Source organism: Dendropsophus ebraccatus, chromosome 10 (genome assembly GCF_027789765.1).
Source record: "Dendropsophus ebraccatus isolate aDenEbr1 chromosome 10, aDenEbr1.pat, whole genome shotgun sequence".
NCBI classification, from domain to species: domain Eukaryota; kingdom Metazoa; phylum Chordata; class Amphibia; order Anura; family Hylidae; genus Dendropsophus; species Dendropsophus ebraccatus.
The window spans coordinates 96,348,661-96,362,533 of NC_091463.1; the positions used below are offsets into that span (position 1 = coordinate 96,348,661).

Consider the following 13,873-nt stretch of genomic DNA (forward strand, 5'->3'; position numbering starts at 1 on the left):
GGAGGGGGGCGACTGGTGAGGATTTTTCATTTCAAGTTTAATTCCAAGATTTTATAATAATTACAGTAAGTTATGTAGTATCCTGATGAGAATCTGGGCGGCAGTGATGAGGAAGAGGACAGTGAGAAGAGAGGAAGAGCAAGGAGAGGAAGGTCCAGGGAAGAATCTCAGCAGCAATTGTAGAGTTTCAGTGATGTAAGCACAAAATACTGAAGAAACGGGGGACATAAAAAACAAGGCCTGAAATGGAGGGGACATACAGGGGAAACAATAGGGTGCATTAGGAACCTCTTTCCTGCAACTCGATCCCATAAAACTCTGTGCTATTGCTTCTGTGGGTACCAGCAGGTGTGGACCCACAGTGTTTTCTAACCAGTCTGACTTGGGGCCACTCCTGAGGGAACTAAGTGGTCCCGTATTCTGGGATCTGAACTTGAGGTTGGCCTTGCAGACCTAAAGATGTTGGTGTGATGGATCAACAGAATAGATAAGGAGAGGAGGACTGTGTACAGTCCAAGCCCAGGGGCTGGCGGAATGTATGTAGGCCATACATCATAGGTCATGGTGAAACTCAGGTTCAATGGTCAGGAACAGATGCGGATATAAAGTACAGTACAGAACAGCAACGAGGTCAGGTAACAAGCTGGTGCCAAATACAGTAACGCGTAGAACACCTTGCCAGGACACAAGGAACCACATCGCTCAGGTAACGTGGCTAGTGAAGCTGGCTAATAGATCCAATAGATGGGCAGGAGTGAGGGGAAGCACAAACCGCAAGGTGTGGGGCAAAGACTGCGCCCATGGCTGTGCCCGCACAGATTAGTACTATGTCAGCGAGCAGGAGGAGACCTCCAGTGTCACAGATACCAGCGGCCACTACTTCATTCTATGCCATAGCAGATGTCAGAGAACCATTCCTTCAGGGTTGGTAGGTTAGTCCCTTCCAATGTCTGATGGACACATTGGGATGTCTGGAAGAAGTGATGGTAAGGGGCTCTTCACACACAGCAGATTTGTTGCAGATATTCCTGAGCCTGGTTTATCCATCTGAATGGGGTTTGCAGAAATCCATGTGTTAGCTACTGGAACAACCCGATAGACATATGTAGGATTGCTTTATTAGATGCAGTCATGTTTGTGTGAACCTGGCATTGGGTGCACACTGTATCAGTGATGGATCCTTAAAGGCAATAATAGCCATAAGAGCACATAGAAACAGGGTCCTTAAATTCCTTATACCCAGAATAGAGACGCCTGGACCCTTCCAATATTGGACTGTGCGTCCCCGGTCATGTCTTCCATCTATAGTAGTAACCATTGTATAAGCTGTGGTCAGCGCAGGGCTTATCTCTGTGGACAATGTCCAAGGCCACCAGAGTCATTGCCCTCTTCTCCACATTCTGTTGCTTGGTATCCAGTTGCGTAATTTGGTGGGGGCAGAGGGGGCAGCCGCTCCCGGGCCCACATAGGCAGGGGGCCCACTGAAAATTTGGCCAGTTAATGTTTTCTACAAAAGCTATTGCTTTTGCAGACAGACTTAACAAATTGGCTGTAGGTGGCCCCTGGACAGGTACCAGTGCTCCTGGGGGGCCCACACGGCTACCAAATGTTGTGTCTGACAATTTAGCTGTATGCGCTTGTATGGGAGGAGAACATACAGTTGAATTCAGCAGGATGATTGACAAGGCGAGGAGAGCATTGGCTCCCCACCCTGCCAATCACTGTTGTGGCCACAAGAGGCCGTTCCCTCCCTTAGAGCTGTGGAACATGAGTGATGTCAGAGAGCAGGGAGAGAGTTGACATGAGAAGACTACAGTACTACAACCGCACAGCAGGTAAGTATGGCTTTTTTTCCCCTTAGTTATAGAGTAGGATACCTATGTGGGTGGGGCTAACTCTTGGGAAGGATGTTATATATGGGGGTTGGGGTATGGGATGTGCTGGGTAACTGAAAAGGGGGTACCTAATCTGGAGGTACAGTCTACTCACAGGGGTGGGGGTGTCTAACCACCAGGAGAACTACCAGGGAGATTCCTGCTGGGGGAGGGGGTGGCTGCATGGGGAATAACCAAGGGGATTACCTACATGAGATGGTGCTGGAGGGGATGCCTACATGGAGAATACTACCTTTTTTTGGGAGGGGGGGGGGGGGAATTGCCTGCACTGAGAGGTCTAAATACTAGATAGATGCACAGAGGGGAGTCTAGCTTCTATATGAGGGCACTAACTACAACTACATGGAAACAGAGGGAAATATTGGGTCACAGAAGGCCTAACTACTATATGGAGGCATAGAGGCTGAATTTCAATATGAAGGTACAGAGGGGCCTCACTTTTATATGGGGGTGCACAGGGAGGGTCTATCTTCTATATGGAGGAACAAGGGGGGGGGGGGTAACCTACCATGTTAGGGTATAGATGGTGGCCTTCTTACTATATGAGAGCATAGAGGGACCCTGCGAACTACATGAGGGCTAAAATTGGGTCTAAATACTACATGGAGGCATAAATTGGCTGCTCTCATATATCCTGTACTGTACACCAGGATTATCAGGCTGCTCCCATATACCCTGTACTGTACACCAGGATTATCAGGCTGCTCCCATATACCCTGTACTGTACACCAGGATTATCAGGCTGCTCTCATATATCCTGTACTGTACACCAGGATTATCAGGCTGCTCTCATATATCCTGTACTGTACACCAGGATTATCAGGCTGCTCCCATACACCCTGTACACCAGGATAATCAGGCTGCTCCCATATACCCTGTACTGTACACCAGGATTATCAGGCTGCTCTCATATACCCTGTACTGTACACCAGGATTATCAGGCTGCTCCCATATACCCTGTACACCAGGATTATCCTGCTCTCATATACCCTGTACTGTACACCAGGATTATCAGGCTGCTCCCATATACCCTGTACTGTACACCAGGATTATCAGGCTGCTCCCATATACCCTGTACTGTACACCAGGATTATCAAGCTGCTCCCATATACCCTGTACTGTACACCAGGATTATCAGGCTGCTCCCATATACCCTGTACTGTACATCAGGATTATCAGGCTGCTCCCATATACCCTGTACTGTACACCAGGATTATCAGGCTGCTCCCATATACCCTGTACTGTACACCAGGATTATCAGGCTGCTCCCATATACCCTGTACTGTACACCAGGATTATCAGGCTGCTCCCATATACCCTGTACTGTACACCAGGATTATCAGGCGGCTCCCATATACCCTGTACACCAGGATTATCAGGCTGCTCCCATATACCCTGTACTGTACACCAGGAATATCAGGCTGCTCTCATATACCCTGTACTGTACACCAGGATTATCAGGCGGCTCTCATATACCCTGTACTGTACACCAGGATTATCAGGCTGCTCCCATATACCCTGTACTGTACACCAGGATTATCAGGCGGCTCCCATATACCCTGTACACCAGGATTATCAGGCTGCTCCCATATACCCTGTACTGTACACCAGGATTATCAGGCAGCTCTCATATACCCTGTACTGTACACCAGGATTATCAGGCGGCTCTCATATACCCTGTACTGTACACCAGGATTATCAGGCTGCTCCCATATACCCTGTACTGTACACCACAATTATCAGGCTGCTCCCATATACCCTGTACTGTACACCAGGATTATCAGGCTGCTCTCATATACCCTGTACTGTACACCAGGACTATCAGGCTGCTCTCATATACCTTGTACTGTACACCAGGATTATCAGGCTGCTTCCATATACCCTGTACTGTACACCAGGATTATCAGGCTGCTCCCATATACCCAGTACACCAGGATTATCAGGCTGCTCTCATATACCCTGTACTGTACACCAGGATTATCAGGCTGCTCCCATATACCCAATACACCAGGATTATCAGGCTGCTCTCATACACCCTGTACTGTACACCAGGATTATCAGGCTGCTCCCATATACCCTGTACTGTACACCAGGATTATCAGGCTGCTCCCATATACCCTGTACTGTACACCAGGATTATCAGGCTGCTCTCATATACCCTGTACTGTACACCAGGATTATCAGGCTGCCCCCATATCCCCTGTACACCAGGATTATCAGGCTGCTCTCATATACCCTGTACTGTACACCAGGATTATCAGGCTGCTCTCATATACCCTGTACACCAGGATTATCAGGCTGCTCCCATATACCCTGTACACCAGGATTATCAGGCTGCTCCCATATACCCTGTACTGTACACCAGGATTATCAGGCTGCTCCCATATACCCTGTACTGTACACCAGGATTATCAGGCTGCTCTCATATACCCTGTACTGTACACCAGGATTATCAGGCTGCTCTCATATACCCTGTACTGTACACCAGGATTATCAGGCTGCTCTCATATACCCTGTACTGTACACCAGGATTATCCTGCTCTCATATACCCTGTACTGTACACCAGGATTATCAGGCTGCTCCCATATACCCTGTACTGTACACCAGGATTATCCTGCTCTCATATACCCTGTACACCAGGATTATCAGGCTGCTCTCATATACCCTGTAATGTACACCAGGATTATCAGGCTGCTCCCATATACCCTGTACTGTACACCAGGATTATCAGGCTGCTCTCATATACCCTGTACTGTACACCAGGATTATCAGGCTGCTCTCATATACCCTGTACTGTACACCAGGATTATCAGGCTGCTCTCATATACCCAATACACCAGGATTATCAGGCTGCTCCCATATACCCTGTACTGTACACCAGGATTATCAGGCTGCTCCCATATACCCTGTACTGTACACCAGGAATATCAGGCTGCTCTCATATACCCTGTACTGTACACCAGGATTATCAGGCTGCTCTCATATACCCTGTACTGTACACCAGGATTATCAGGCTGCTCCCATATACCCTGTACTGTACACCAGGATTATCCTGCTCTCATATACCCTGTACTGTACACCAGGATTATCAGGCTGCTCTCATATACCCTGTACTGTACACCAGGATTATCAGGCTGCTCTCATATACCCTGTACTGTACACCAGGATTATTAGGCTGCTCTCATATACCCTGTACTGTACACCAGGATTATCAGGCTGCTCCCATATACCCTGTACTGTACACCAGGATTATCCGGGCTGATTTCTCCTACATATTTAATGTATTGTCATGTATTGTTTCTATGAATTAATAAAGTAATTTTTCCATTTAGTTATGTTGCAGTAGCAGTATGTGGTTTTCTGTATATAGGTTATTTAGTATAGTTGCCTTGAACTGCATGGGACGGTTTATTGTTATTACCCAACATTTGTACTATACAGTTACTCTATGGGTTATGCGGGTATACCCTTCTGGAGTTGCCTATTTGGTCATTGACCATCAGCTATGGTGTAGCCCTCATGCTGCCCAATAGATATTGGACAGATAGATATGAGATAAAGAGATAGACGAATGAATGGATGGATGGACTGATGGTCAATTAGAAAACAAACACAGCGCCATGGCTTCCTCTATGTTGTTTGTGGTATTACAACTTGGTTGCATTCTCTTAAGTGGAACTGAGCTGCAATACCACATCCAAGCTTTGGAGGAGAGTGGCGCTGTTTCTAGAGCCAGCTATGTTTTTGCAATGCTGGAAAGCCCCTTTAATTTTTACATGGTTATATATGTGAGATGTAGAAAGTCTTTTCCACTGTTCTCAGTCCCTGTTCACTATGAATAATGTAGTAGAATATTCCCTTTATTATTCGGAAAGCATTGTCATCTGCTGAGGTTCCCTATGGGTAACATAATCGGTTGGGGGCCCACTGAGACTCACTCGCCCCCCCTAGGCTGAACCCCTAGCTACGCCCCTGGTTGTATCCGATAATTGGTTAGAATCTGTGTGAAGTTTTTTTTTTTTCTTCCAGTAGTTTTCAGCCCAGGGCCACATTGTTGTTATACTAAGTGGTTTGTTCCTTTCTGCAGGATTGGGAGACTTTTGTCTCAGTTGTAGTCGGCCACACGTAAACCTGGATGGTGATGTCTGTGGCCGGGCTCACTTTTGTGTATACTGCACTTAGGGCCCTTTTACAATAAACAATCTTCATCCGTCCGTGGCCACAAACAAGCGTTTTTAGCCACGCTCCTTACTGATAATCTGCCCAAGTAAAAGGGCCCTCAGTACAAGGCCACGTCTAGGTGCAGCACACATAACAAGTTCAGCATAGGACGGGGTACAGCGCAGCATCACACATGTCACTGTTATATGTCTAATACACACATGAGTTACAATGGGTCACAACTAAAACAAAACAAAGTATGGCACAGGCTCACTGATAAACACTAGATGGGTATAAAATGTGAGGGCAGCGAGAAAGACAACCCCAGGTTCACCACAAGCCGGTGAATATAAGGAGAAATCTATCACCTTAAGGCCGCTGGGGACCGTCCCGGAGATTCCAGGTTTGGGCAGCATGAAAGTGATTACAGCTTCTCTATAGTAACATACTTCCTTCCCGATTTCTTTCGTCTTTTAGCCCCCATGTCTTTTTCTCTTGCCAATTATATCCCTCTCATTTATTATATCTAATGTCTTTTTTCCCCTCCCCGCTCAGGATCCTGTCAGTCATGCTGCGATTCTTCGCCCTCCTTGCCCTGTGCACGTTTGCACAATGTAAGTACAAAAATCTCATGGAAACTAAAGGCCTATGGAACTGAGGCCAATGAGGGCCGTGTAGCAGCATCTGGGGGCTTATAGTCTCAGGATGAATACTGGAACAGTTATCGTCATGCACAGAGTGGTGTTATACACGTCAACAGGCTCTACTTTAAAATGGCACCTTTCTATTTAGCATATACGATATTGCGAAACTCCTTGTCAAAGTTTCATCCATGGAATTTGGAATATAGTATTATACACACTATATTGTAAAGTGCTGCGGTCACTATGGTCCATCTACTGTAAAGTGTATCTCTAGCTTCTGTTTAAATCTTCTAGTGATACCAATGCTTCTGTCCCCATCCCACAGGCTGTCCCACCATCCTTACTAAGTCCCAGTGGGGAGGACGTGCACCATCCTGTAGGTCAGCCATGGTCACTCCAGTCTCCTATGTGGTCATCCACCACACTGAGGGCAACGACTGCTTTTCACGGGCCATATGTACCACCCAGGCTAAGAGCATCCAGAGCTATCACATGGACGGCAATGGTTGGTGTGACATAGGATACAAGTAAGTGGAAGCAGGAACAATGATGCCATAAGCTTAGCTGAATCATATAGGCAACCAGACCTTTGTGTTTTGTAGCTTCCTGGTCGGAGGAGATGGCTTCATATATGAGGGCCGTGGCTGGACAACTATCGGAGCTCATTCTCCAATCTACAACCCAATCTCCATAGGTATCGGCTTCATCGGGAGCTTCACAAGTGAGTTGAGGGAAATGTCTGGGGGCTTCATAGAGAACCGCTCATGTCACAGGGTCTATAGATACTGGTTTTGTTTCTGTCTGCCTGAGATCCCATTCATCATACGGGTATAAGGGAAAATGACTGACGTTGCTGTGTTATTATAGGTAGCAACCCCACAATCGCAGCCCAGAACGCTGCAAAGAGTCTCATCAGCTGTGGCGTCTCCAGAGGATACATCAAGCCTTCATACATCCTGAAGGGGCATCGTAACACTGCTGCCACCGACTGCCCCGGAAACACCTTCTACAACACTATAAGGACCTGGCCCCGCTTCCAGGCTTAAGGCCTCACTGTGAAGTTCTTGTGGATTCATAGGGTTGAAGCTGGAGATCTGTAAAGTACGGACCGTTCACCCAGTAAAATCCACCAGAAGATTCTCTACAAATCAGGGTGCCGAATACAGTATAAGCATTGTGATGGCAGCCATGTCTTGTGTCTGAAATGGTTCATCATGGTGCATTATATACATACAGCAAGAAAATAATAAATAGCCTGTAAAAAAAGCATCGTCCAGACTGAGAGAGAATGTATGACCGATCGACAAGGAACATCTCTAACAAACCACTGATATAAAGGATGCCCAGTCACACATACTGCTTAGAGTCACAGGTCTCCATACACATTAGCTGTACCGATATTTTTTTATTCCTAGTACACGTTCCCCCTCTTAGCTCAGTCAGGATCAGGGCCGCCATCAGGAATTTCGGGGCCCCATACAACCAAAGTGTCTGGGCCCCCCACATTAATAAAAAAAAAATAGTGTGTTCGCCCCACGCCTTGCTGGGAGGTATAATTTGGTTCCGATCAATTCTAGAGAACTGGCTCATATTCCCCATTTCCCCCAGTGGCTTAAAATGTAACCTCTGTCATACAGTTATAAAATTGTAGAAACTAAATGTGAACAAGGTGCAATTTAAGTGTCACCATACAGACACTTACTTGTATAGCTGTCTCTTGTGCTCTGTATGCAGTGCATTATATTCACCCCTGCAACGTACAATTTATAGCGTGTCTACAAGCCCAGCGGGGCTCATTATGATGGAGACTAAAACTTATACAAGAGTGGGGTAGGGGTTCCCCTGTATTCAGAATGCTGTTGAGTACTAGGCAATGCCCCGTTTGGGGTTATTAAATTTCGAGGGTCTGGGGGGCTGTTTGATTTGTATATGTTTACCAATTTCCCCCCCCCCCCCCCCCCCCCGGTATGCTCACTAACATAGAATATGTTGATAAGGCTAATATAATGAGGCTGTTCCATGTTAGTGAGCATATACAAATCACCCCCCCCCCCAGGCAGACTAGTTTAGCTCACCCAAGCCAGTGATAGCGAATACATGGCGGTGAGAACGCTTTCTAGGAGATCCTGTTTGTGCAGCAGAGGTGCCTTTATCCTGCTCTGCATAGACCCTCGAAATTCAATAATCCCAGACGGGGCATTGCCGAGCACTCAACAGCATTCTGAATACAGGGGAACCCCTACCCCACTCTTGTATAAGTTTTAGTCTCCATATAGTCCCATATACTAATAATGCCCCCAGAGGTGCCCCCATACACTAATAATGCCCCCAGAGATGCCCCCATGAGTTAATAATGCCCCCAGAGGTGCCCCCATACACTAATAATGCCCCCAGAGGTGCCCCCATACACTAATAATGCCCCCAGAGGTGCCCCCATACACTAATAATGCCCCCAGAGGTGCCCCCATACACTAATAATGCCCCCAGAGGTGCCCCCATACACTAATAATGCCCCCAGAGGTGCCCCCATACACTAATAATGCCCCCAGAGGTGTCCCTAAAAAAACAAACATCCTCCTCACCTAATCCGCGCTGTGCAGGCAGCAGCTCTTCCTCCTCTTCAGGCTCCATCTTGCGAGCCGCAGGGACGGGACTTCCGGCAGGCGTGATGACGTCACATCCTCACGCCTGCCGGAGAGGTCACGGCCCGGCCTCCCATAGGCTGCTGGTATGAAGTGCCAGCAGCCTATGGGAGGGAATACAGGAGGAGGACGCTGACAGGTCCTGCTCCTGTATTCTGATCGCTGTAATGTTCCGCCCGCTCACTGTGCTCACTGTGCGGGCGGAACATCAAAGCGATCAGTGCATCCCGAGAAGCTGCGTGGCCGCAGCTTCTCGGGATGCTCAAAAACAGGTGGCAAGGGGGGCCGTGCGGGCAGATTACAGCATCCATACCTTCAACACAAGTAAACAGTATAGCCTCAAGTTATGGTGTGTTCACATTGTCTTCTGCAGAGCCCCAAATGTAGTCCTTCCATTCAGAGCTATAGGTTGCCTTCATAACATCACTGCTAGATCATTGCAATGTCCTATACACAGAGTCATACACCATCTTTACAACTACTGTAATCTTCTATATGTTATCACTACCGTAAAGCACTTACATCATATATATATAGTTTCTTGGACGCGCCATACACCGGCCTGTGCATCCCCGGATATGTTGGAGTTTTTCATCTACACCATTGTCCATTGTGGCGATCGATGCTATCAGGTCACATCACTGGGGTGATTTGCACTATTGAGCCTATCAATGTTCCACATAAATTCATATACATTCCCTTTTAGATGACAGAATTATGCAAAGTTAGGCTGGCTTGACACTGCGTTTTTGCAGTCTGTTTTATTCATCCTTTTTTGCGAAAAACTGATGTATTTGTTTTGATCCGTCCTTCCATTAATTTCAATTATAAAAGAAAAACGGATCACAACCCATCAGCTTTTTTTTTTAGCGTACACAAAAAAGTAGTCAACCATGTGGCATCCCCTGCAAGAGGAGAGTGGACTGACAATGGCTCCTATTTGTTCAGGCATTTTAAGCAAAATATTTCACCTCCAAAATTCTGTCTGGTGACGCCCTGATTATGACATATGTATACAGGTGACGAACTCCGATAATAAATACCAAGTTGGGTCACTCCAAATATTAATCATTACCAGGTTTTCTTTGATGTATATTTTCCCTTTGAAATCTGTTATATCTTAAGCAACTCATAGCCAGGGTACGAGGTGTGAATCTAAGTCCCTGGTGTAGGTGCGAACATTATCTCGGTGCCTCACATCTATTCACAGGACAGAAATCTGAAGTGACAGGTTGCTCAGCCAATCACTGGCCATGATGGTCCCATCCCAGGCCAGCGCCCAGATAGGACCGCTGTGGAGAGCTATCTGGTCTGCGTCCTTTCTCCACACCGTCCCGAACAGAAGACTCTTGCTCCTCCCCTACCCATGGGACCAACTTCCTCTACAGCGTGTAGGGTGCGCTGTGATTGGGTGAAAAGAGTGCAATAGAAGAACAGAGAGGAGAGGTGATATGAAAGAAGAAAGCAGAGTCCTACTGGTCTACAGATTCTGGTAACACCTAAAGACAATAACCCTTTCTATCCTTCAGCTGTGCAGCTTCCATACACTAATACACAATACAACGAGTGGCCAACTGTTAATACTACTTTCATCATAATAAGACCACAAAAAGTACAGACTTGTGCGAAGGGTGTATGTAACAGTTACACCCCTAGTGAGACACCACACGCCTGATCTACAGACACAGCCGCACTATACCATCACTACTCCTGATCTACAGACACAGCCGCACTATACTATCACTACTCCTGACTACAGACACAGCCGCACTATACCACCACTACTTCTGATCTACAGACACAGCCCTGCTATACTATCACTACTCCTGACTACAGACACAGCCCCGCTATACTATCACTACTCCTGACTACAGACACAGCCGCACTATACCATCACTACTCCTGATCTACAGACACAGCCGCACTATACCATCACTACTCCTGATCTACAGACACAGCCGCACTATACCATCACTACTCCTGATCTACAGACACAGCCGCACTATACCATCACTACTCCTGATCTACAGACACAGCCGCACTATACCATCACTACTCCTGATCTACAGACACAGCCGCACTATACCATCACTACTCCTGATCTACAGACACAGCCGCACTATACCATCACTACTCCTGATCTACAGACACAGCCGCACTATACCATCACTACTCCTGATCTACAGACACAGCCGCACTATACCATCACTACTCCTGATCTACAGACACAGCCGCACTATACCATCACTACTCCTGATCTACAGACACAGCCGCACTATACCATCACTACTCCTGATCTACAGACACAGCCCCGCTATACCATCACTACTCCTGATCTACAGACACAGCCCCGCTATACTTTCACTACTCCTGACTACAGACACAGCCCCGCTATACTATCACTACTCCTGACTACAGACACAGCCGCACTATACCATCACTACTCCTGACGCACCCTGTAGCCCAGTTGTAAAGTCTCCTCTCAGTCTGAAAAAACGGATGTTTTTGATAGCAGAGGAATATCTTATCAAGCAGTACAAAGGAGCGGCACAACCTATACACCAGGGTTGTGTCTAAGTATAGCGCAACCCTAACAGGTGAGTGTAATATCAATCCTGATACCTAATTTTTCTCTTGGCTCAGGGACAGCTGAACGATAAGGTGGTTATTGTTTATTATTCTTTGTATCAGATGGTTACACACCCCAAGGTTGCAGGTAGGTGGGTTACACACCCCAAGGTTGCAGAAAGGTGGGTTACATAGTTGAAACGGTTAAAAAAAAAGGACATATGTCTGTCAAGTTCAATCAAGGAGGGGATGGATGAAGGGAAGGGGGATGGATGATGGTTAGATTCTACATTTTATACATATGCATTTATGTTATTTTGGTGTTAGATGTTGTCTCTCCTGTAGTGAGCCCCCACTGTTTTCATGGTGACTGTTCCACATACTCACTGTTCTGGTAACACATACTCACATACTTACTGGTAAAGAAGTCTTGAGGGTGTTTTACATGAAACATATTTTGCATATTTCTTGTAGGGGCCATTTATGTATTTAAATAAATAAATAAATCATATATAATTTCTCGGCCTTTTGGCTAAAATCAAGTGTAGTATCTGTTCTTATCAGTTTAATATCTGATACGTCTGATGATCTGGGGACCATATATTAAATGAATTTTTAGAACAGGGAGATGGAAAAAGAGCTTGCTCTGTCCTCTCCAGGCATTGAACTGGTATTGCACTGCTTCCAGGTTCAGTGCACAAAACAAAATCCTCTAAAAGGGTTAGTTAAGCAAAATAAAAAAATAAAATAAAAAAAGGATAGAATAAGGTGTTGTGTAGAGGGGATAAATGACACACTTAACTGTTGTATGTGTATTAACCCCTTAAGGTCAAAGCCAATTTTCGTTTTTGCACTTTTGCTTTTTCCACTTTATGTTTAAAAGTCAATAGCGCTTGCATTTTTCCACCTAGAGACGTATATGAGCGCTTATTTTTTGCTAAACCAATTGTACTTTGCAATGACAGGCATTATTTTTCCATAACATATGCTGCGAAACCGGAAAAAAATAATTTGCGCTGTCAAATTGAGAAAAAAAAAGGAATTTGTTTGGATTTCAGGGAGTTTCGTGTTTACGCCGTTCGCCCTATGGTAAAACTGACTTGTTATATATGTTCCTCAAGTCGTTACGATTACAACGATATGTAACATGTGTAACTTTTATTGTATCTGATGGCCTGTAAAAAATTCAAACCATTGTTAACAAATATATGTTCCTTAAAATCGCTCTATTCCCAGGCTTATAGCGCTTTTATCCTTTAGTCTATGGGGTGAGGTGTCATTTTCTGCGCCATGATCTTTACTTTCTATCGGTACCTTGATTGCGCATATGCAACTTTTTGATCACTTTTTATTACATTTTTTCTGGATTTGATGAGAACAAAAATGCGCAATTTTGCACTTTGGAAATTTTTTGCGCTTACGCCGTTTACCGTGCGAGATCAGGAATGTGATTAATTAATAGTTTGGGCGATTACGCATGCGGCAATACCAAACATGTTTGTTTGTTTATTTATTTATATTTATAAAATGGGAAAGGGGGGTGATTTGGACTTTTAATAGGGGAGGGGATTTTTTATTAATAAAAAAACATTTTTACTTTTTTTTTTACTTTAACTAGAAGTCCCCCTGGGGACTTGTATATACGCAGCACTGATCCCCCTGGGGGACTTGTATATACACAGCACTGATCCCCCTGGGGGACTTGTATATACACAGCACTGATTTCTCATAGAGATCAATGCTGTGTATATACACAGCAAAGATCGATCAGATCTGTGATAGATTGCTATGGCCTGCTGCAGGCCATAGCAATCTTTTGTCGAGCCGGTATCAGCGTTGTTCCGACGCTGAGGCCTGGCACGGGCAGAAGAACGGATCTCCCCCCGCGATCCCGGGGGGGGGGGGGGGACCTACTAGACACCAGGGATGCACGGATCAAAGCCTCTAAGTGCAGCTGTCAGG

At 45.9% G+C, this 13,873-nt stretch overlaps 1 protein-coding gene and 1 non-coding gene across 2 annotated transcripts; both read left to right on the forward strand.

The window, feature by feature from the left end:
- Window positions 1–1,754: 1,754 nt before the first annotated feature.
- LOC138802368 (peptidoglycan-recognition protein SC2-like) lies at window positions 1,755–7,813 on the forward strand. Its single transcript, XM_069985588.1, has 5 exons — window positions 1,755–1,835; window positions 6,613–6,671; window positions 7,027–7,228; window positions 7,304–7,422; window positions 7,569–7,813. The coding sequence occupies exons 2-5, from the start codon at window positions 6,626–6,628 to the stop codon at window positions 7,745–7,747; spliced, it is 546 nt and encodes a 181-aa protein (XP_069841689.1). The 5' UTR covers window positions 1,755–1,835; window positions 6,613–6,625; the 3' UTR covers window positions 7,748–7,813.
- Window positions 7,814–12,423: 4,610 nt separating this feature from the next.
- Window positions 12,424–12,615, forward strand: LOC138766713 (U2 spliceosomal RNA). Its single transcript, XR_011358752.1, has one exon. It is a non-coding gene; the product is annotated as a U2 spliceosomal RNA (small nuclear RNA).
- Window positions 12,616–13,873: the final 1,258 nt, after the last annotated feature.